The 25,260-nt window shown below is 44.2% G+C and overlaps 1 protein-coding gene across 43 annotated transcripts in view; it reads right to left on the bottom strand.

Annotated features, from left to right (window-relative positions):
• Positions 1 to 17,717: 17,717 nt before the first annotated feature.
• The window catches only part of MAP4K4 (mitogen-activated protein kinase kinase kinase kinase 4), a 169,713-nt gene continuing 162,170 nt past the window's right edge, over positions 17,718 to 25,260 (bottom strand). For 24 of the 43 annotated variants that reach the window (XM_061210815.1, XM_061210823.1, XM_061210841.1 and 21 more), the window contains 5 exons: positions 23,111 to 23,211; positions 21,513 to 21,662; positions 20,828 to 20,987; positions 19,925 to 20,064; positions 17,718 to 18,354 (listed from right to left, as the gene is read on the bottom strand). In XM_061210815.1, the coding sequence (XP_061066798.1) occupies positions 18,271 to 18,354; positions 19,925 to 20,064; positions 20,828 to 20,987; positions 21,513 to 21,662; positions 23,111 to 23,211 (635 nt within the window). In that variant the 3' untranslated portion in view covers positions 17,718 to 18,270. Of the gene's footprint in view, positions 18,355 to 19,924; positions 20,065 to 20,827; positions 20,988 to 21,488; positions 21,663 to 23,110; positions 23,212 to 25,260 lie in introns of all 43 variants that reach the window. The other 19 variants (XM_061210812.1, XM_061210821.1, XM_061210813.1 and 16 more) reach the window with 1 other exon arrangement.

Raw genomic sequence — 25,260 nt, 5'->3', positions numbered from 1 at the left:
ATATCAATCACATTTCTATGTACAAAAAGTAAGTATGTGGAATCCAAAATTAAAAACATAATACCTTGACTTCCCTGACGGTCCAGTGGTTAAGACTTCGCCTTCCGGTGCAGGGGGTGCAGGTTTGATCCCTGGTCAGAGAGCTAAGATCCCACGTGCCTCACGGCCAAAAAACCAAAAAACATAAAACAGAAGCAATATTGTAACAAATTCAATAAAGACTTTAAAAATTGTCCACATCAAAAAAATCTTAAAAAACTAAAAAATAAAAACATAATACCATTGGGAATTCCCTGGTGGTCCAGTGGTTAAGACTCGGCACTTTCACTGCCATGGGCCCGGGTTCAATCCCTAGTCGGGGAACTAAGATCCCACAAGCCATGCAGTGTGGCAAAACAAAAACAAAAACAAATCAAAAACAAACAAAAAAAACGCCCACAATACCATTAACAATGAGATGCTACTATCCACCTGTTAGAATGGGTAATGTTCAAAACACTGATAAGACCAAATGCTGATGAGGGTGTGGAGCGGCAGGAACTTTCATTCATTACTGGTGGGAATGCAAAATGGTGCAATCACTTTAGAAAATAGTTTGGCAATCTTTTACAAAGCTAAACAAATTCTTACCATACCATCCAGCTATCACTCTCCTTGATATTTAACTGAATGAGAGGAAAACTCATCTCCACCCAAAAACCTGCACACAAATGTTTACAGCAACTTTATTTGTAATTGCCAATAATTGGAAGGACCCAAATGTCCCTCAATAGGTGACTGGATAAAGAAACCGTGGTATATCCATACAATGTAAATTTTCCAGCAAAAAAAAAAAAAAAAAAGGAAATGAGTCATCAAGCCACAAAAAGACATGGAAGAATCTTAAATTGCTAAGTGAAAGAAGCCAGTCTTGAAAGGATATATACTCTAAGACTCCAACTCTATGAGATTCTTGAAAAGGAAAACTATGGTTACAGTAAAAAGATCACTGGTTGCAAGAGGTTCAATCAGTGGGTGGCTCGTTTTTGCTCCTTTGTGCATGTCTGTGAAAGCACCATGAGCACTCATTTTTAAGGTTACCAGTGAATTTTAGCAATTAGGCAACTTCACAAATATGGAAACTGAAAATAATGAGGAGGGACTGTAATTTATCTTTGTCTTCTGGCTGCTTTTAAGATTTCCTCTTTATCTTGTTTTTAGCAGGTTTATAATGATGTATCTAGGCGTGTTTTTCTCCCTGCTTGGGGATTACAGAGCTTCTTCAATTATTCACTTAATGTCTTTTTTATCAACTTGGAAATGGCATTGCCTGCAATCTCTTCAAATATTGCTTCATTTTTACTTTCCTCTTCTTCTGGGACTCCAGTCTCTACATATGTTAGACTCTTACACTGCATTCCCTATGTCTCTTATGTTCTTTTCTGTATTTCCCATGCTTTTTCTCTCTGTGATTCATTCTAGAGATTTTCTATGGACCTACTTTCCAGATCACTAATCTTGTATTTTGCTGTATCTAACCTGCTGTTAAACTCATCTGTGGAGTTTTTTGGTTTTGGTTGTATTTTTTTTTTATTTTATTTTTAAAAAAATGTAACAAAATTTACCATCTTAACCATTTTAAGTGTACAGGTCAGTACTGTTAAGTACATTCACATTGTTGGTCAGTCAATCTCCAGAAGTCTTTTCATCTTGCAAAACTGAAGCACTGTACTTATTACCCAATAACTTCCTATTCCTCCCTCCCACACCCCCAGCTCCTGGAAACCACCATTCTGCTTTCTGCCTCTCTGAACTTGACTCAGCTAGACTCCTCACGTAAGTGAAATCCTGTAGTATATGTCTTTTGTGACTATTTCACTTAGCTTAATGTCCTTAAAGGTTCATCCATGTTGTAACACATCAGAATTTCCTTTTTAATGTGGAATAATATTCCGCTGTATTATAGACCACATTTGCTTATTGGTTCATCCATCAGTGGACAGTGGGTTGCTTCCACCTTTTGGCTGTTGTGAATTATGTTGCCATGCAGATTAGATTTTTTTTTTTTATTGGAGTATAGCTGCTTTACAGTGTTGTGTTAGTTTCTGTTGTACAATGAAGTGAATCAGCTATATGTATACATATATCCCATCTCTCTTGGACCTCCCTCTCACCCACCCCCATCCCACCCATCTAGGTCATCACACAGCACTGAGCTCAGCTCCCTGTGCTATACAGCAGGTTCCCACTAGCTAGCTATTTTATACATGGTAGTGTATATATGTCAATCCTAATCCCTCAATTCATTGCTATGAACATGGGTATACAAATATCTCTTCGAGACCTTGCTTTCAATTTTGGGGGGTGTATACTCATAAGTGGAATTGCTGGATCTTATGATAATTCAAGTTTTAATTTTGGGGAGGAACTGTCGTACTGTTTTCCATAGCATCTGCATCATTTTACATTCCCAGCAACAGCACACAAGGGTTCCAGTTTCTCTACATCCTTGCCAAAACTTGTGGATTGACTTGTGATTCGACTTGTGATTCCCTGATGAATAGTGATGTTGACCATATTTTCATATGTTTATTGGCCATTTGTGTATTTTCATTGGAGAAATATCTATTCAAGATTTTGCCCACTTTTTAACTGAGGTTTTAAAAATATTGTTGTTGTTGAGTTACAGGAGTTCTTTACATATTCTGGATATTAACCCCTTATCACAGGGGTCTCCGACCCCCGGGCCGCGACTGGTGCTGGAACCAGGCTGCACAGCAGGAGGTGAGCGGCAGGCGAGCAAGGAAAGCTTCATCTGCCACTCCCCATCACTTGCATTACCGTCTGAACCATTCCCCCCCATCACTCACGTTACCACCTGAACCATCGCTCGCATTACCACCTGAACCATCACCCCCCATCGCTCACATTACTGCCTGAACCACTCCCCCACCCTTTCCATGGAAAAATTGTCTTCCACGAAACCGTTCCCTGGTGCCAAAAAGGTTGGGGACCACTGCCTTATCAGATAAATGATTTGCAAATATTTTCTCACATTCTGTAGGCTGTCTTTTCACATCCATGGGGTTTTTAACAGTGGTTTCACATCCATGGGGTTTTTAACAGTGGTTTCTGTTATTGAATTTTTATGATTCTATTTCGTTCATTCTAGTCCTCTGCAGAAATTTCGAATTTTTATTTGATTCTATTTCATTCATTCTAGTTCTCCGCAGAAATTTCCAATCTCTTCATCTCTTTTATTAAACATGATAATGAAATGATCCAGTGTAACTCCAATATCTGCATCATTTGTAGGTTCTCTAGTACATTTGTTTCCTGGTTTGGTTAACTTTTTTGTGATTTCTTAGAATGCCTGGTAATTTTTTATTGCATGCTGTACATTGTGTATGAAAAATTGTAGACAAAATTTGAGGTTCACTAATGTTATCTTCCTCCACAAAGAATATATTTTGCTTTCTGTCAGGCAGTTAGAATAGGGGCACATCACCTTATCCAGTCTGGGTCTGAATGATTCAAAGTTGAGTTTCAGTCTTTTGGAAAGGCTAGTCTTTTTCTGGTTTGCTCTTAACTCACATGTAGCCCTCGCATGGCATCAAGAGGAAGCCTGGGGTGTTTACCAGGGCTTCTCCTGCTTTGTGGGCAATTGACTGAAATTTTTGCCTCCTCAGACTCATGAGACTGCCAAAAGCTCTGCTTAGTTTCCCAGCTTCTTAGCTTCTGGCACCCATGTGGCTTCCGAATCAGCAAATGTCTGAAGGGAGAAGTGGAACAAAATGTTGAGTTCAGCTCAATGTGGCTTTTATCTCTGGGATTTTACACTCTTAAGTCTTGGCTGCTTTGGTAGCCCTGACGTCTACATTTTGTCTCTCCAGTCACTATGAGATTGCTGAAAGTTCAACTCAATTTCCCAGCCTCTTTGCTGCTATTTCCTGCTCTTGGACCCAGACCACTTTCAAATTAGCAAATCCCTCAAGGGTAGAAGCACTGAATAATATTAGGTTCACCTGTATATAATTCCTTCTCTATAGCATCACGGCCCCTTAAATCCTGTCTGCATTAATAGCTCTCCAATGCTTTCAAACTGATTTGACTTCTACCTTTTATGGCATTTTAGTTGTTCTCAGTGGTCTGGAACATGCTATTCTATCATTGTCTGATACCTTTACCTGCACTTAAAAATAACAACATGATTGTTAAAATGAAAAAAAAAAAAAAGAAAAAAATTTTTCTACACAGGCTGAAGGCCAAAGTCAGGAAAAATTTGTAAGCAAGCTGAAAGAAAATGCTAAAAACTTTAATAAAAAAGACAGAGAAAAAATGAGAGTCAATCCACCAGGTAGAACATACAACTGATAGGAGTTCCTGTGATGTCAGAGCTAGTGAAAGTGGGGGAAAATTGAAAAGAAGGTCCCAGCATCAAATAAACTCACCAGACTTCAGATTGAAAGGGACCACTAAAGGAATAATTGGGGAAAAAATCCAGTAAATGAAAGAAGACTCATGAGTATTCAGAATACCAAAGGTAAAGGAGAAATCCTAGATGCTTCCAGAAGGGGAAACTTTCAAGTACCAAGGAATGAGAATCATACTGAATACAAGTCCTCACATCAGCGATAATCAAATGATATGACAATGGAACAATACCTTCATAATTCTGAGGCAAATGTATGTTAAAATAGAATTTTATTCACAGGCAAACTATCAATCAAATATGAGACATGGAATGAACATAAACATTTTCAGAAAGACAAAGACCTAAAGTTTTCTTCCCATGTACCCTTTCTGAGGAAGTTACTCAAGGATATGCTTCAAGAAAATAAGGAAGGAAAACAAGCCAGGGAAGGAAATGAAATCCAGAAAGCAGTTAGTATAACCCAGGTAGGGGAAGGGGCAGTGACCAGTAAAGGGAAGTTCCGGAATGAGAACTGGCCGCTCTCATAGACAGCAACTGGTCCAGGCTAGACCAGGAGGTTGCGATGGTCCTCAGGGATGTCTCTGAGAAAGGTGGATTGCATTCTGCAGGTGGTATCAATGAAAGCCTGGGTGACTTGAAAGATAAGATGAAGACATCTTTCTTTAAAGGTACTTCAGGATTCTAGGAAAAAAACTTCTGTTTAGGAAAATCATGGTTAAAACATAAACCATGGTTTGAGTAATTAATAGAGTACAGAAAAAGATCATCAGTTTGATCCAGATACCAGAACTATCTTCCTTGCAGTGGAATAGAGGTCATAACATTTGACTGTAAAGAGGGAAAAGTAGTTCTAGCAACCTCTTGACTAGGCAGAGAATAGTATCAATATTTAGAGTTGGACTAATGTAAACACTATACACCTATTTTCAAATTTCATAATCAACCCATAGACAAAGCATGGAAGACTTAAATATAGTAAAACATGTTATTCAGTACGAAATAGTAAAAAAAAAAAATTATAAAGCAAAACTTGAGAGGTAGAAGATAGAAAACGTGGTACAGGGCAGGGCATGGGGCTAGTGCTCTCATCTTACTCCATAAGGAAGTAACACATCCTGACTAAATTTGGTACAACCAAAAAATTGATGTTTACATGTTTCCCCCCCACTCCCGGATTGTGCTAGTAGTTACTGGGTATACAATTTTGTCAAGACTCATCAAAATGTACATTTTTTAATGGTTACATTTTATTGTATGTAAATTATACCTCAGTAGCTATTTTGGAATTAAACATTAAATTAAAAATATAACAAGTAGGGGCTTCCCTGGTGGCGCAGTGGTTGAGAATCTGCCTGCCAACGCAGGGGACATGGGTTCGAGCCCTAGTCTGGGAAGATCCCACATGCCGCGGAGCAAATAGGTCCGTGAGCCACAACTACTGAGCCTGCGCGACTGGAGCCTGTGCTCCGCAACAAGAGAGGCCGCGATAGTGAGAGGCCCGCGCACCGCGATGAAGTGTGGCCCCCACTTGCCACAACTAGAGAAAGCCCTCGCACAGAAACGAAGACCCAACACAGCCAAAAATAAATAAATAAATAAAAATATAACAAGTAGAAGAATAAAAATACATAATTCTGAAAAGCTGGGGAGGAGAGGAATAAGAAATGAGGGATAAATTAGTCATAGCCTTGTTTTTCTCAACAGGGAGTTAATAAATATTTAAAGTTGGTAAATCAAGAAAAGAGGCATTTTAACAAATTAGAAAGTCTCTCCCGTTAAAACAGTGTGGCATTTGTGCATAGGTAGACTAATAGAACAAAACAGAAAATCCATCAATAGTCCCAATTGCGTATACAAACTTAGCATATGATAAAGATGTCCTCTCAAACCAGAGGGGATAAGCTGGGTTTCTTAATGTGCTATAAAGTGTCAGGATAACCATATGGAAAAAGATGAAAAGCGGATTTATTCCTCACACTGCACATCAGAATAAATCCAGACAAATCAAACATAAAACGTTTTTTAAAAAAAAGAAACCATACCAATACTAAAAGCAAATGTGAGCAAATTACTCTATAACCAGGATTGGGGAAGTTTTCCTGACTCAAAATCAAAGACCACTATGCTCATGTCTAAAATACCAAGGAGTCAACTTGAGGAGGCTCCTACTGGCCAAAGCAGAACCACTGGAGCACTGACAATTCTGACTTTAAAAAAAAATATCAATTACAATGTGTTAAGTAGATCCTGATTCAAACCCACTGTTAAAAAATCACTGAGACAACGCGGGAAATTTGAATACTGAATGACATTTGCAGAAATTAGGAATTTCTGTTAGTTTTTTAGGTGTGATAACGGTTTAGTCACTTTGGAAGTGGTACTGAAATATTTAAGGACCAAATGATCCAGTGTCTGGGAACTGCTTCAAAATACTCCATGAGGAGAATGGGGTGGTAAGATAGATGAAAGAAATGGCCATCCATGGGTAATAGCCGAGGCAGGGTAATGGATACACAGGGGTCCATCTTCTATTATTTTTGTATGCATTTACATTTTTCCATAATAAGGCTTTAAAAGGTGTTATAAGCTTTGCTGATTATTTATTGATACACTGCACAGTAGATATGAATTTAATCAACAACATTCAGCTCCAGAAGTGATGCATGATTTCTTTTTTAAATCAGATCCAATCCTCTAAGCTTCCACTGGTTAAAATGTTAAGAAGTTCAAACAAGATCGTGTCTGGAGGATGGTGCTCCTCTGGAGGATCATATCAGAATCTTTGGAGCTTACATGTCATCTGAAAACAGCAGATAGGTCTCAATTCTTCAGCCCGTGGGAACATTCACCATTCAAGCCTGTGGAGTCTGTCCGTCACCTGGGGATCTTTGGCTCTGTCCCCTGCGACCTCAGGTTTTTGCACTCATTTCCTGTGACACTTCACCTCTTCAGGGGTGCCATCACCTCTCCCCTTGGTTGGACCCTGCTCAGGCTGTCATAACAAAAGACCACAGATTGGGTGGCTTACACAGCAGAGATTTATTTTCTCATAGTTCTCGAGGCTTGAAGTCCAAGATCAAGGTGCCGGCAGGTTGGGGTTCTCCTGAGGCCTCCCTCCATGGCGTGCAGACGGCTGCCTTCTTTCTGTGTCCTCACGTGGCCTTTCTCTCTGTGTGGACACTCATGGTGTCTCTTCCTCTTCTTACAAAGACACCAGTCTTATTGTATCAGGGACCCATCCTTATGACCTCATTTAACCTCCACTGCCTCTAAAAAGGCCTTAACTCCACATAGAGTCATGTAGGGGGTTAGGGGTCCAACATATGAATTTTGAAGGGACACAATTCAGTCCACAACAGGCCCCCTTTTGCTCCTCCCCAGTGGGCCTGGACTCTTAAACAGAGGTCTCTGCAGCGAACCTGTTTTCCGGGTGCCCGGCAACTCCATCTGGCCTGAAGCGCAAACCCATCACTGACTCTGCAGGGATGAGAGAGGCAAAGGCCTGGCTGCCTTGGGGTGCGAAGAACCAATATGAGCCCTTCTGGGATTTCTCACAGTTTCAAGAGCAAAACATACACTATATCAATAAATGTACATATGCCAACTAAGCCACAGGGGTGACAGTCTCTGATTCCTTCTCGCTAAGGAACCTTCTAATAAGGGATAAGAGGTGTGGTCAAGTGACAGGCTCTCCCCCCTCTGGGAGTTCTTTGTACTTCTATATGATTGTGGAACTTGGCTCAAATGACTATGCTAACCTTACCCATTTTCCAACTCTTTCCTTACTCTTCCTGTTTTTACTAACAACTTCTCTAGAAGAGTGGTTCTCAAGCATGGTCCCAGACCACCTGCATATCCGTTAGAAATGCAAACTCTCTGGCCCTACCTCAGAGCTCCTGAACCAGAAACTCTGGGATCGGGCTCGGCAAACGGTTTTAACAAACCCTCTAGGTGATGTGACACACGCTCAGGATTTGCTAGACCACTGAGGTATCTACACGTGGAAGGGCTGTGCAGCCTCACAGCTCCGTCTCCTCTCCTGAGCCCCAGCGCTCTCCTCGGGGTGCCTCGGGGCTCGCCACGACCGCGGGGAGGCCGGCATGTCTTTTCAACTCCTTATAATGAACTTCCTTTTGGAGTCTGAGCTACAATTAGATCCTCTTCCTTCACGTTATACAATAAGCTCAGCATGCAGCACAGCGGCTCATACATAGTATGGCACTCCACAACTATTGACGGAATGGATAAACTATTTCATGCATAAAACTATAACAACACTTACCTTGATGCAGATGTTTCATGTTCAGTTTTATGGAGTTCACACATATGCTCTCAGACGGCTGAACCTGATGATCTGATCTTGGGGGATTATTGTCCAAGACAAGAGTTTGGTCCTACTTCTGGCAGATTCCAGGAGGAGCATTCTCTTAGGCTACACCCAATTCGCAACAATGGCTTCAACACACACAGTGGGGTGGAAACTCCTGCATCTGGTTCTCCAGAATCATATCAAAGGATTGGGAGTATAAATTAAAACAAGGGTGTTGTACTTCAACACAAGGGAGATTATGACCTGGACTCTTAGGCGATAGCTACCTGCCCTGCATTTTGGCCACAGTACAGGGTGAGTCTAGAGGAATGGAATACTCAGCTCTCATCAGTCACTGGGTTATACGTGGATATGCCATGATGCACACGTCACAGAGCTACCATTGTGTTTCTCAGTTTCTGCACAGGTCCCATGCTCGTATGGATCGCACAGTGGCAGGAATCAGCGTCTGGACACAAAGGTGGGATGGGTTCTCCCCACAAGTACGAGAACCTCTGACCACTTCACGCTCAGCTCCCACCCCATGACTCAGAGGTCCTGGCTGAACTCGCTCCCCAGCACTGGACGGGGCCTTCTGTCTAAACACTGACCACAAGCTGCACAGAACCTGTGACTTCTTGTGGGGCATGTGGAATCGCAGGGCTGCTGCCCTTCCTTCCTCCTGGCCTTGGGGCAATGAAGGGCTCACCGAGGAGGGAAGACAACGTTACCAAGGGCACCACATCAATCTCACGGGGAAGAGCGAGGGCTTCTTACCCATCAGGCACTGCCAAATCGGCCCCTGATATTTGCCAATTATGTGGTCTGCCTATCCTGGCCTCTCTCATGTTTCTGTTTTGATGAAAACAATCAAAATTTCTAAAATCCAGCTTTCTTGATGAAAATATGAACAAGCTAAAATAGAGCAGAATCTGTACCTCCTTTGCCTCCCCATCCCAGGTAACATTCTGGTAGAACGCTGTCGTAAAAAAATTAAAGTGTTTTTAAAAACTATTTTAAAACACCAATCAAAATAATGTGCACTAAGGTGTAGAAAAACCAGAGTCTGGAGATGAACAGACCAGGTCCTAAGCCTCCCTAGGACTACGCCCTAGCGGGTTATTTCACTTTTTAGGAGCTTCAGTATCTTCTTCAGTAGAATGTATCAACAATACTTACTTCAGATGATTCTAGAGGGGATTAACTGTGATAAGGTAGATAAAGCCTCTAGCACTGCGCTGTCCAAAATGGTAGTCACTAGCCCCGAGTGGTGACGGAGAACTTAAAAAAGTGGCTCAGAACTGAGATGTGCTGTGTGAAATCTGCAATTTCGGTCTTAGTGTGGAAAAAAGAATGTAAACTATTCTATTGTTTAAAGTCTTGATTACATGTTGAAATTATATTTTGGAATATATTGAGTTAACTAAAAACATATTAAAATGGGCACAATTAAGTATATGTTGTGTCTTACACTAGAGACTGACAAAGTGATGGTTTGTGTTGCCAGCTGAACTTACTCGTGTTCACATCTTAAAAGCTGCTGCTGCTGCAACTACCCAAGTCATTAAAAAGCATCCCAAGATCGTTGACATCATATACTTTTGGGGTTCTTTTCTTGAAAGGTTAACTGTTTAAAAATTGCCATTATTCACCTGTCAGAATTATCACCATACTAGAAAACTAAAAAAGAAAAATAAATCTGTTATTGACATTGACAGATATTACCCATAAACCCCAAGAGCAAAGCAGTATCGGTTCTCACCGTTGGATCTTTGAAGAACATTGTACATTTGAACTTAATATCTACACCCATACCTCTTTTCTCTGCTTTATACACTAGCATCCCATTGTTTAAACAAGGCTGGAAATCTGAGACAGTTTTGGATCTGGGAAAATGCAATCAGTCCTCTTTTGCAACCAAGAGGATTGACTAAAGGCAGAAAGCCCCCCCAGAACCAAATGGTCTCAGGTCCAGGAGGACCTGCTCATTTCCCGTGGTGGGAAAGTCCCAGGATTCCTACTTGGTAGCTGCAGGGTTCCCTGGGGAGCCAGCCATGGTACTGGGAAAGAGGAATCAAAGGTAGTGAGGCTCCCAGAGGGGCCCTGGGTGGGGCGTGAGGGGAGCTCTGCAGGGCAGTGAGCACCTCGGCGTGTCCTGGAGGAAGTTCCCATCCATGCCCTTGCCCATCCGTTCCTGCTGCAGTTACTCTCCAGATTGCTGCCTAAATACCTACTTGCTCAGAGGTTCATTCCTGTTTACAAGGAATACCAAGGCCATTTTGCACTTGGGCTCAAGAATGTTCTCAAATGGCCCATGGACTCTTTACCAGCCTTGTTTATATCCAGTCCCAACAAACCTCAAAGGTCCTCCCCTACATCCTAACAAACCTCAAGGGACCTCCTCTACATCCCAACAAGGTCAGCCTCAAGGGCATGGGCCTGACCGGCCATGGAAGTTGCCCATTTCCTTCTTCTGGTCCCTTCCATACTGAAAGCAGAGTCTGTCTATGGGTTCAACCCACTTTTCCTAGATCTACCACTTGGCACCTCACAGAGCTACCCCTCCTGCCTCTAATTCTCCCTCCAAATAAAGTCAACAAGTGGTGCCCCGTCTTCTCTTCTACAGGCCACGCAGACATGTGTAAAAGCCCTTAGTACATGCCTGGGGCCTAGCAGACACACACGAAGTGTTTGCTGTCACCATTGTTCTTAATGACTCCAAACTGGATTGATTAGTGCAACAATCTTCGGAGGTTTATAATGACTTCTCCTAATTATCTTTAATACCTTTTCTTTAAACCAGTCCTCTCGGGAACTGGTCTGGGGCCCTTCCCAGTCGGTCCCTCACCTGTGCCGAGGCTGCGGTTGGTCTGGGTCCCACGATGGGTGCATCCAGCCGGGTGTGACCTGACCGGAACGGGGACATCTTCTCCCACTTCACCGCTTTCTCCAATCAGTCCAAACACACACCGGCTCTTTTGGCAGCCACATTGCTGTTTTTGCTAAGAAGTAGAAACCTTTCCGGTTGCGCTGTTACTGAAGGCTCTGCTTTAACATCCAGAGCGCACCGAGCACTGGTTTTGGAGCTGCCCCTGTAGACAGCGCCCGGCACTTCCCCCAGGAGGACCACACCTCCAGACACACAGCACCCAGCAATGCTCAACCCATCAGACCCACCCGAATGCCACCAAGCTCCCAGAAGTTCACGAGCATCCACACCTACTCAACGAGGTACCCTGGAAGGGCAGGTTCAGGGACAATTAGAAGGCCTTCCAGCAGGCAGCACTGAGGAAATGTCCTCGATGCCAGTAAGAGACATGAGGCCCCAACAGGACAAGGCCCTGTGGAAATGGGACAGTTGGGCCCACCTGCTCAGGACGACAAAGGCATCTGGCTCAGCGGGACGGCTCTCACGGCCCTTCCTAGGGGCAAGCACGCAAGCCAGAGGGATGACCTGAGGACCCGATCCAGACCCCAGCTTCCCAGGGTTGGAGGCTGGCCCTCCGTGGGCAGGTAGGTGCTGGGTCTTTAGACATGACAGCTGAACTTCTGGAAGGTTCCCCCCAGTCCCAAACGTGACCACCCTGCACCACCTGACCTGTGAAGCGCCTGATGTTTAGCATCAACGTCTCGCGGGGAGGGGATCTCTGGGTTTCTAAGAGCTCGCAGTGGAAGTACGTCTCAGCAGCAGGAATCCATCTCCGGGCAGCTTGTCAGGCTGCTTCCCCCAAGGGGTGAAAGGTTAACCCTGCAGCTCTCACTGGGGGCTGGGACCCAGCTGGCTGGCAGTGACATGGTCCGTCCGTCCTGGAGCTGAAGGCATCAGGGTCAAAGATGAAGAACCAAGGATGTCGATAGAAAGAAACAAAGAATAAAGACACACAGAAAGAAACAAAGCACATGCTACAACAGGATGAACCTCCAGACGCTCTGTGAAACCGAAAGGGCCAGTGACAAAGGACACACACTGCAGGATTCCACCGACACAGAACGTCTAGGAGAGGCACGTCTACATTGAGAGAAAGTGGCGAGGGGTTGCATGAAGTTTAGGGGGATGGGAGGGGAGGGGACTGAGGGAGAGCAGCAAAGGGGTGTGGGCTGTGTTCTTGGGGTGATAACCATGTTTAAACATGGATTGTGGTGATGTAGCCACAGCTCTGAAGGACTAAAGGCCACCAAATTGTCCATACACTTTATTTTTATTTTTTTAAGATTTTTTTTTTTGATGTGGACCAATTTTAAAGTCTTTATTGAATTTGTTACAATATCGCTTCGGTTTTTTGGCCGCGAGGCATGTGGGATCTTAGCTCCCAGACCAGGGATCGAACCCACACCCCCTGCATTGGAAGGCGAAGTCTTAACCACTGCACCGCCAGGGAAATCCCTGTCTGTACACTTTAAATGGTGAATTGTGTGGTATGGATTGTCTCAATAAAGCTGTTAATAAAAGAATCAAGGCAGGATTTGATATCGTTTATTGTAGAAAAGTTTAGTACTGTTTTCCAAGGTTTGTTACATCTGACTTCCAAACACACTTAAGGAAAGAGCCGCATTGCTTTGCTCAAGCTGTATCCACGTCATCCCTTTGCAAGACTCCTGGGGGGCATGCTGCCAGAATTTCACAACTCAGACCAAAATAAAAACAATAATTTTGTATCATTTTGTGCTGGACCATCAAATTCAAATTTCCCGTAACCAAGCAAACTAGGAGATGAGACTCAGCATCAAGGAGCTGCGCTCTTCTTACAGGAAGCCAAGTTGCAGCCGGGGGGCTGGTGTGTCTGTTACGGGACCGGGGTGGCCCATGCCCAGCACGTGAGATGCTCACAGCCCTCCCGGGGCCTGGCTACCCTAGTGCGCTTCCTCACCAGCCCCACGCTGCACAGGGGGCTGGTTTCATCCTTAGATTAACATCAGGGTTTTTATTTCAAGCTACTGAAGCGAGCCACCAGGAAATTCTCTGAGGAGCTGAGCAGTTAGAACCAATCTGAGCTCATATGCAGGCTCTGTATTCAGACAGAAACAGATTGAACCAGACAGCACCGCGCTGTCGTCAGGGTATCAGAGAGGATAAATGAGGTGAAGTATGAGCACAGGGAAGTGAGGAGAGGCGGAGGCAAAGCTGCAAGAGTTCCAGGAAGATTCTGAAACGCAGATACAACAAGATCATCTTATAGTGAAGGGCAAGGCAGACCGGGTGTGAGACTCTCCTGTCTGAACGCACGTTACTTCTCCCATAAGAAAATGTAATAACTATTGTTCCCAACTTAATTCCTTAGCCATTTTCCTTTACAAAACACAGTACCTACTTCTCCTAAAATGAAGCGTGGGCATTGTTTAATCCTAGAAGGCAGATAAAGCAGCAACGTCGCCGCACCCTTGAATGTGACACCAGATCAGCGGGCTGGCACCCCTTACAGGGGCTGACTTGACCCTGGTGGCCTCCTGTAAGTGAAACCTCCACCGATGAAGCAAAGTTGGAACGGGGGCCATGAATGATGGGGTCACCAGATGTTTATTCCCTGTCACCCACACCAGCTGCAACAAACAAGTAGGAAGAGAACTAACTTGCTCCTTGGCGGGGCCTAGGTATTTACGAGTTTATTTTCACCTTAGAGAAAGAACGCGTTTCTAGTACGAAGCACAGAGGAGCTAGTTGGCTAACGCATGCAATGGAGGAGGGGGCTCGGGCAGGGTGCTGACACCCATGGCGTGACCTGGCATCTAGCCAATGAGGAATGTTCCTGCCAGGCTATGGGGGGGTCGATGGGGCACACCCGTGGGTGGGGCTGTGATGACCTTGCACTGAAGGAGCTCCAGTGATTAGGCCTAAGGTCGTGTTTATGCGCCAATTTGAGAAAGCGTCCCTTTCATGATCCTGTTAGCTACAGAACAGACAGCATGCATGTAAAATGAGCCTTACTCCGTTTTTGGCTTCAGGAACACGGCGATCAAGAGCTCACCCATCAATTTCATTCTAAGATCTTTGAACAAATGTTTGCTGCTTTCATAACCTGTGCCTGGTGAGCCCCCGGGCCATCCCTGTTAGGGAGATGGCAGGATCTAGGAGCTGCCCGCTCAGGCCAGGGGTGGCACGGGGGAAGGAGGATCCTTAGAGGAAGGAAACATTCGGAAGGAAGAGAATATATTTGAAACTCATGCCACGTGAAATAGGTGTCATTTTTACTTTATTTAAGGACAAAAGAGGGGAGAAGAGGGGCAACAGTAATTTTCATAATACACAGAAGACGAGTTAGCACTGAAAAAAGAAGGCTGTGTGTGTACTTGCCACCAGTCTGCTTTGCAGCTCTGATTAGTAAACAATGCAGCTTGTCATTTGCATTACTGTTTAGCAAATTTATAATTGGCAGAACTGGGGATTATGAATCACCGTTAAGTGGACGACAACTAAGACAAAAGCCTAAATGACCCACAAAAGATCACTTAAAAATAAACCATAAATACGTGATGCACATTAGTGTAACAAAACCATTTTTTTGTAAACATTTTCTTCAACACAACATGGGCACGAGAAAAAGTAAAAACACTGCGCCCGCTACAGAGAGACTCTGCTTTAAACACAGAAAGGTGTCACTCATTAAAGCTTCTACTAAACCTAGAGCCATATTGGTATTTTGTTTGGAAGAGTTGTCATAGTTTTCCATGTTCCACGTTTAACGGTATCGGCATAATACCATCTTCTTCTGTTGATTCTGCTATCTTGGCACTTCTGTGAAGTCACTACCCTGTTAAAGGAAAAAGATCCCTTTCTCTAGAAGAAAGACATTGCGACAGCTTGCCATCTTTCATGGAGAAACCTAACCGGGCGCCTGCCTGAAGCTGTAGCAACACAGTCTGATCTACTAGGCGGGGAGGCCACGGAGGGAGGGACATCACGGCCGAGGAAAGCACACCGCAGGCACCCACCCAGGGGACCAGTGGCCGGCTGACCTCGGTCAGCTAAGCCCGGCGATGGATTCAATCACATTCAACTCCAACACCACCAGGTGCTGCCCAACTAGGACAGGCCCACCCTGGCCTGAGCTCGGAGCCCATCGCCCCTGAGGGAATCGTGGCTTTTGTCAAGTTCTCAGTACTCGGCAATTCCAATGAAACACCATTTGCATGGTCTGTGTCACAGCCCTTGACTTACAGACACTGAGCTTCAAGTCTGTGGATGATGCAGACCATGAGGCCTCATCCCTTTTTATATCTTCCATGTCGGTATCAGAAGTTTAGTATTTTTTCAAAGACACCTGCCCAACTTTTACCTTTCGCTAAAGTCATGGGAGGGGGCTACAACTGACCCCGCCACGTGGTCCTTTCTCCTCCTGGTGCACGTGTTCACTGAGACACATTTCATCTTGGGTCAAAAGCCAAACCGAGTAGGGAATCGCCAGCAGTGATGTGATTGTGACTGCAGTCCCGTGGTGACAGAGTCTGGCCTGTCTCAGAAGTCCCTTCCAAGGGTGGGATTAACTCCCCAGTCTTCTCTATGTTCAGTATGAATTAGTAGAAAAGAACTAGCTCTTTCTGCCTTAGACATCAGCGCTACACCAAAGTCACACACACGGAAAACCTGTTTCCCCGGCCTTATCCTTCCAGTACGGAGGCGGGTTTTCTCAGTGGGTCCTGTCGTGGAGCGTGTATGCGACCAGCTGTTGTTTCTGCATTTGTGAGTGTATGTACTTTTCACTAGGGTTTGAAATTCATAGGAGAGCCTCCGGCAAAAATGCTGACCCAGGAGGAAGAGAATGACGAGTCAAAATGGATGCCAAACGGGATGCGAATGCCGGGCCAAGCCTCAGCAAACAGGTGCAAGTGACTGTTGGAGGAAAACCTCCACTTACACGTCATAAAAGAAAATTCACCACGGAGGAGGAGTAAGCCTATGAAACACCGAGCTTTTGTTTGGTGGACGCGACATTCCCATCAGAACTCAACAACAGGAAAGGCGGACAGCAGAGCCATGGCGCCGAGCGCTGCTCCTCTACCAAGTAATTAACATCCTCAGAGGAAGCGAGTGACCAGAAGCCATGAAACCAATTATTACCCAAGACATTTATTACAAATGTCATGAACATATTCATAAAGTAAAACTGGTTTAAAAAAGAGAGAGAGAACGGGAGAGCAAGGGAGAGAACGAGAAAAGCCAGGGCTTTGATATCACACCCAAAACACAGGAAGATGCTATCTTATGAATGAGCAGTATTAACTACATTCTTAAAATAGTTTTAGTGCATTTTTTAGAAAAAGGGAAATACCCCCGGCCCCAAGGAAAGGTTCCTGCAACACTGTTAACAGTTTGTGGGGCTGTCCCCGTATGACCACCTGTCTGCAAAGCCCGATTTGAGAACACTGAGGCCCCTCGTGCTGTGGGCGATGGCCGCCCGTCCACCACCACGGGTGAATCTGGTGGACACAGCGCGATCTGCTCTCTCAACTGAGAAAGCAGACGCGCCCGTCAGCGAGACAAGCCTCGTGGCTGTTTCCCATCTTCAGGGACAATTTCTCTTGTGCCTACTGAGACCTGTGACGAAATAACAGTCAAACTTCAATTGGATAGTTTTGGTATTAAGATTAAATTAAACATTAATGTTTTCCTCCAAAAACATATAAACTAAACCACCTCTTAATGCATTAAAAACAATGAGGTAGGCGAAAAAATAAACACGTGGCTGAAAAAAAATTTTTTTCCCTCCCCAAGTGCAGACCGTGGTGAAACTGCTGTTGCACTTCTAGGTTTAAACAAAAATTAAACCTTTGACCGAGGCAGTGCTAATACTGTCACACAACAAGGTTCTGGCCAGGATACAAATGCACACCTTTTCCTTTTTTTTTTTTTTTTTTTTTCTTTTTTTGAAGAATTATCTGCACATGATGTAGGCAAAACCTGGTACACAGAAAATGACTGAGTTCTTGGCCAAAAAAAAAAAAGAATTCCCAAGAAACCAAATGCCAAATGGGTCCCTAACCCACCCACCCCACCTCCCGAGCCCCACCCAGAAAAAAGTTATCCTAGTAACTGTGTCTTTCACATTTTATAAATATTAACTTCTTAAACCTGCACCTTCTTCTTTGTCCACATATGGTCACATTACAAAAAAGAAATGTCAATTAAATACATTGTTAATGTTACTATATTAAATCTGCTCTTGGCTTCAGTGACCTGCTCGTCCGAGCACACTTTACACCCGCTGTGCCCACTTCTAACCACCCGCCGGCGTGTCTGTTCTCCACCTGCAGACACCCCGGGACAGAGTCACAGACGAGGAATTCTGGAGCTGGAGGGAAGGCGTTTGCGTTCTGCCTGATGCTTGATTCCAACACCGATAGCACCTGACGGTAGAGTCTCAACAGCACCAGCTGCGTTGCAGCCTTGATTTATTTCGAACAGGACAAGGGAGTGGAGATGAACTGGTAAGAGCGGGCGGGAGGGGAGAGGAGACCCCCGCCCACGCGGCCCGGGCGGCTGCGAGCGCCAGTTGCCAGGAATTCCAGGTTCTCATCTCGATGACTCCGGGGCCGGCATCCCTGCCCGCCACTCCTACCAGCTCAGAAGAGAGGTCCTGCCCAGCGTCATGAAGTACACCTGGCTGCTGCCCCCGGACCGGACCGAGGCGAAGAACACCTGTAGAAGGAGAGGGGAGGGGTCAGCAGGACCCTGGTCCCACAGCCCCAGGGGCCCCTCCCAAAGGAAATCTGGGATGATGTCCATTCGTCTGCGAAGGAGCCAGTTTTCATCTTGACCAGGAAGGCTCCTTAGCCAACGGATGACTCCTCGTACGTCGTGCCCTACTGTGAGAACGCAGAGGAACAAAGGCGGTGTTCCCGAACGGGACCATTTGTGTTCACCTCCACGGCTAATACCTTCTGAAAGATAACTGGGATTGGCACACTCAATGCGCAGTGGGGAAGCTCCTCAGCCACCTGGTTTTTCTCTTTTAGAAAATGAAGCTGAGCGGTATTAGTTATTTCATATGACTCTACAGTCAAAGTAATATAATTTAGTTTTGTGCCTTTTATTAATAAACCCCGATGGATGTGACATCATGAATGATAAAAATATTTAAATGCCTGAAGTTCAAAGAATATCACGGTTACGGCTCCACTGAACATACTTAGGAAAGTGTAAGCCAAAAAGCTGGCAAAATCCTGGGTTAGGTCTGGGGTTGTATGGATTTTCAAGGTAAAAGATTTAGGAGATATTATGTAGGAAAAAAAAGGTCAAGTGCACCGGCGAATGGGCTAGAGGACTGCAGGAGGAAGTGGGCTGGTGGTGATGCAGCTCTTGAGTAGGAGAGCACGTGGCTGGGCAGGAGGCCCAGCTGACAAGGAGAAGTGACAGCTCTCTTCGTCTGAGAAGTCAACCTGAGGTCTGCTTGCTAGGAGTTTTAATATATTTTAACGTGAAGCAAAAGGGGGAAATGTTTCTAAGGCTGCAGTGGGCTGCCCCAGGTGGTCAGACATATTTTTATCCAAGTGACAGAAGACAGAGAAATTTGGGCTTAGAAAAGGCCAGAGGGGTCAACACCCTGGGCCAGTGTCTGTTCCACTCCAAGGCTGATTTGGGGAGGGAGGGAGTCAATCCCAGAGAAGACAAGGATGAGGCCAGTTTCAAAAAGCAAAGGTTTTAACTGGGGCTTTGATGCCCTGGGGTCTCACCTGCAGGAAGTACATCTACTTCTGCATAAAATGATTTCCCCTCTTAGGCATTTATGCCACACAAACAATGAAGTTATTTCACTACTCAAAAGGTAGATGAACAAGTGGTGTATTTCTGGTACGTATCAGGGGAGAGGAAGTTTTACCCTGTTACTTAAATTTGCACGAGGGTTCCTTCTAATCACAAAAGAATTCCATCCATCTAAACTGGTAGCTTTAACCTTCTCTATCCCTAAACCAAACATAGCCTAGGCAGGCCACCTAATGGGAAAAAAAACCCCGAAAGACAAAAAACAAAAACCCAACATAGGATGATTTCTGCAGAGATAAACATCTCCACCCACTCAACAAAAACAGAATAAAATATATCATGACCTCCATAAACAGGCCTAAAAAGTCACTACTGAAAAGTTCCTTGATAAATTTATTTCAGAATCTATCAAAACCCCAAGGAAAGGCTTCACCAAACTTCATGGAAAATAAACCATTGCTAAAAGATAGTAGCAACTAAAAAGAATCTCTAAGGAAACCGTTACCTTGTCGTTGCGTTCACATAAGAATTTCAGTCTTTGAGCCCTTTTGTGCATAAACACACCGTCCAAGTGGCCGGTCTCCACAGACCGGATCTCTATGGCCTTTTCTCCCCAGCCCATCGTCTGATTGGATCGAATATACGCTTTTTGAGAGGAGAAAACACATGTTGTTAAAGGTAAGGAAACAACCGCGGAAAGAAACTGCTCAGGTCTCTCTCTCACACACACACACCCCACCCCTCTAAACAGCTAGTATTTGGGGGTTTTGTTTGCAAGGAACTCTGCATGTGCACCCTTGTGGTCCATCCTGGGAGGCGGTATTTTGAATCAACAGTTGAGGCAGTTCAGGCCGGAGCATCACCCGCCCCCCCCACCCCACCCCATAGCTTAGCTCGTATTTTCATCACACTAGTTACCAGGGAGGCAGCGAGAAGGAAAGCCAAGTGGACAGAACCAGTGACGTGACTGCAATTAAACCAAAACAGTTTGGGGATATAAACTTGGAGCCATGAGGGTTCCAGAGGTCAGCCTTCGCTACTGAACGTACAGGGATGGTCAGGAGGCTGAGTGTCGACTGCGGCTGGGCCACGGAATGGCAAGAGCGATCACTTACCCTTCTGTCTCCCCTCACTTCCCACACATCAGTCAACAACTACACCTGCCCTACTTCCCCTGGCTGTCTTAAAGATTAAATGAAGGACTGTGAACGACAGAGTTTTAAAAAATAATTACTTGGATTTTGTCCTAACATAAGACTATTACGTGTGTCACGGTCTACAATCTAACTTTCCACCATCTACTGCCAGCCACTCTGTTAAGTGGCCAAAGGGTCTGAAGAACACGTAAAATCAGTACGCAAACTACACGCCTCTTTAGGAAAGGCCTTTTCCTGTCAGGGACGCGCACCTACAGACGTTGGCATCTCTCCCCACTGCAGAACCACATCCTTGGTAATCCTTCCATAGGTGTTCACATAGACCCCTTCGTCTTCATAGCACACCAGAAGCTCCATTCCATCCGTGTTGGGGAGGATGATGATTGCGTGGGGTTTGATGCTACACTGGATCTAGAGAAGAGGAACAAAGTACAGGCAAGCACGTTTGTGGCTACTCTATCCCTGCAAAAGGGCTCAATAAGAATGTCTTGGGGAATGCACTGGATAACACTATGGAAAACCCATGTGAGATATATATATCTGAAAGTCCACCTTTGATAGGTCCTATAATCTACTAGTTCACGTGTTCTGAGCCCCTGGAACATATTTGGATTGGGGGCTCCATTTAATAAATTATGTTCCTCTAACTAGTCCCGACCCACGGAGGTTCTGACCTGCCAGCAGCTGCCCAACCCTCCCGTGTTAGTGAAAGCAGGGTGAGGAGGTTTTCAGGAGGGCTTCAGAGCCAGGAGAGCGGGTCTCCACTTGGCTCGGAGCAGAGCGCTACTGAACAGGGGCGCCATTTAAATACTCACCCCCACAGCACAGGGAAAGCAAGGGATCCCTGCTTGTGTTAGTTCACTAAGCAGAGTAAAGAAAAAAGTCAAAATAAAATGAAGCCAGTCAACCAACCATAGAGTGTGGGTTCTTTCTTACGTGTGTTGGTAGATAAATGTCATAGACTGATCCTGAATCCACATCAACAGCATGGAATCCAGCACAGGATCCATAGATCACTTTCAACCTCTGGCCTTCCTCAACAGTGAGATCCACCAGTAATGGCTTATGCACCAAATCTCCAAATGACTACAAAGAAGCAACGGAGAGAGCAGCTGTGAGACGAAGCAGAACTTATTTCTGATGGTTCAAACTGGAGAAGCCAGACCCAGGCACGCCGTTACTCAATTACTGAACCACCCTGGCAAAAACCGTAAGCAAAACTACTCTGTACAATAAGTCTGTACTACTCTGTACAATAAGTTACTTTGCTCTTATCTGTCAGTCAGCTACTCCAACGCAGACAATGGAGAGAGAGTTGCTGCACGATACACGTAAGGAGAATTTTATCAGTGTCATCATCACAGTCTCTGCTGAGCTACTCAAACCTCCACTTTAATTTTCCAGCTACAGTGATAAAGTTAACAAGAGGCTACCATGTACCGTACAGCCTGGGTAGCCTCAGTTTTTCATTAACGTCAACACCTATAGCTCATAAGGCAGATTTGAATAAGGTATTTATTTATAAAAGCAACTAGTACAGTTCCTGGTACCTGGTACATGAAGGTAATTAAGACCAGATCTCAGAAGATAATTGTAACTATACAATCAACAGCTTTTAGTCAATAATATGTGGCTTTATTTATTTATTTTTTTTAGCAAATACGATTACCCCATTTATACTGCTTTATTAGGGAATCAAGGAATAAGCAATCTAAATATGTCAATTTTCCAAATAATGGAAGCCTACCCTTAATAAAATATGTCAAAACTATTTAAAAACATAAGTAAATAGAATCTTTTTGGATACAAAATTCTTAACTTCTTGCCCTGCACTAAAACAGCCCCGGGGGACAATGCTTAAGGTTTTTTGTCTAATATCAGAAATGATGTTACTAAGTGATTTATAACATCTAATGTTATAGTAATATCATTTTTGATTAAGAATTTTATAAATTTGTATCTAGTGCAAACTCTAGAAGTATAAAAAAGAAATATTAAAAATATCCACAAAAATAACTGCTAATATTTTTCTACAGTATTTTTCTTTGAACAAAGATGGTATATTATACATATTTTAATACTTGTTCTATTTAATGTGTAATAATGCATTCCTTGTGTCATCAAGAGTTTCTGCAACTTCATTTTTAATTAGTCCTCTACTGAATAGATATACCTTAAAGCTGCCTATTGCTGGATACCTGTCAAAAACATAAACATCTAAATATTTATACACGCCCATGACTTTAGGTGGAAGGTCAAGGTCTGCTTTTTAAATGGAGGTGGTGTCAGTGTGTCCTTTCAATCCAGGTGTCTGCCCGACATCCCGCTCCTCTCTCGCACTCCGAGGACTCAGAAAGCCGATAGCTCGGCTTGTTCCGCTAGAAATGGCCTCTCTCATGATAGCGTTATACCAGTATCAGCACATGCTTTTAAATGATCAGTTGTAACCATTCGGGGTTTTTAGACGTATTCCCTGGCTCTCGGCCACAGCGTGCATGGCTGATGCTACTTTTAAGTGCACTTGATGTTGTTACCTTAAAGGCCATAAATTTGTGATATGGCTTGGGTGCCCACGCGTAGACTTCCACAGAACTCTTCAAAGCAATGACCAGAAACTTGATTCTTTCATACTTTACTGCAACAAATAAGAGGAGCACAGGTCAGAATCGACGTGGAACTGTAAGTTCTCTCAGCCGTCCTCTGCGAACTCTCTACGTATGCCTTCTGCTGACCCGCCCAGACCAACAAGAGAAAAACGCCGAGAGCTCAAGCCTCGCGGTTCACTTCTCCGATTCTTTAACGTACAATTCAGGCTGTTCCCATCCTCCTCCATGTTGTGCTGGACTCCACTCCATACCCTGGTTGCCATCGACGAGCACTTTCGCTGATGTCCCTAACCTTCTTAGGCTGTAAGTACTTAATAATCAAGGACAATGTCAGCCTTTCCACCCTACCACCTCGAGGGCTCAGTACTAGTTCAAAAGGATAATGATGTGACTTATCAGACAAGAGGGTCCCGAATCCCAGCAAGAGGTCAAATCTTCCACGTGGCCTTTCCTGAGTCCTGCGTGGGGCTTACAGATGGAGGAACACAGAACGCTACGACAAAATACTCATCAACTGAGTTTGAATTCTATCTATTTCTGTGTACAAGATCAAGTATCATTTCAAACCACTTCCTGAGCTATAGAAACAGTAGTAATTGCTAGGATTTTAGCTAAAGTTGTGTACCAAAAGTAAAGAAGATCTCTCTTTTACTTTATATATATATATATATATATATAGGCCTCCTTTACACAGCTGTTTCAGTCCTCTTCACAGCCAGCAGCTCTGCTTACAGCAGATACCCGGAGGGGCCCTGGCCACACCTGACTTACTGGCTGGTGGAGACTCCCGGTGTTTCCATGGGCTCTCTAAACCGCAGCACTCTGCCTTTGACCATGAGACATGGCCAGTTAACTTGATAACTCTCCTTGTTATTTCATATATTGTCACTATTCAAGTGAATCACATGACTATTAAGATACAAAGGATTATAAGAGGCTGTCGAAACCAGTGCTGATGGGATAGAATTTTCTGTGATGGAAAGGTTTTATGTCCACCCTGTTGATATGACAGCCACAAGTTACATGGGGCTATTGGGCACTTGGAATGTACTAATGTCACTGAAGAAAGAAATTTTAAAGTTTATTTCATGTTAATTAATTTACATATAAATTTAAATACCCCCCCCACCCCGCCTTCTGAGTCCAGCTCAGTTTAACACATCTGCCTCTCACTCTCCTGTAGGGCCATCTATTCAGGGACATTTCAGCTGTTATGAGCCATTTCATTACATTTAGCCTTAGATGATTTCAGTTACATATCAACAAATAAAAATATTACACAAAAACACAACACAGAAAATCCTAATCCCGAAATCTATACCGAGGTGATAGAACCCTGCAGGATCACTCAGAATCAGTCCACTATCGGGGTGGCAGCCGCACTCATTAGTAACCAATGAGCTGAGGACCGTGGACAGGTTACATAAACAAGACGACAACGCCAAGGACTGTAATATCCCTGGGAGCAGAGGCACTGACTACAGTATGTAGTTTCATAAACACAGAAGAAAAGAAAACACACAAGCAGAAATCAACATTCAATACACCCCTTACGTTACTCAGTCTTAAGTGTACAGTCTCTGTATACTTAAGACTTATACCATTTGCTAACCTTCTCAACCTCCCATTTCAAATTCAATTAGAACACATCATTTCGCCCATAAAACTGTAACTGGGCTAAGCTCCATTATTTCCCCTTTATTTCCAACATTAGTACCTATATTTTGATTTTTTTCCCCAACACGGAAAAACTTATTTTGGTTTTGTTCTTGTGAGATCTTATTTCATGAGAAGCACGGCAGGCATGTTGAGGAGAAAAGAACAAAACGGTTGCCATGAAACACTGACAGGCCAGCAAGATTCATTTCTTAGTGATGAGCAGAGTAGCTCTGTACAGCGCATTTAATTCAAACCGACAGGCCACAGCTACTTGGGCAAACTCTCAAACGTTCAATCAGTGACTGCCAAGGACCCAGAGTCCTCCAAGTGAGGACAAGCCTACAGCGCAAAGGAGGAGTCCAAACCGGCTGTCTCTCCTCTGGCAACGCTTCCTTCTTCTCTGCAAGATGTGAGCCACA

This window comes from Eubalaena glacialis, chromosome 14 (genome assembly GCF_028564815.1).
Source record: "Eubalaena glacialis isolate mEubGla1 chromosome 14, mEubGla1.1.hap2.+ XY, whole genome shotgun sequence".
Lineage (NCBI taxonomy): Eukaryota > Metazoa > Chordata > Mammalia > Artiodactyla > Balaenidae > Eubalaena > Eubalaena glacialis.
This window is presented reverse-complemented; position numbering and strand designations above follow the sequence as displayed.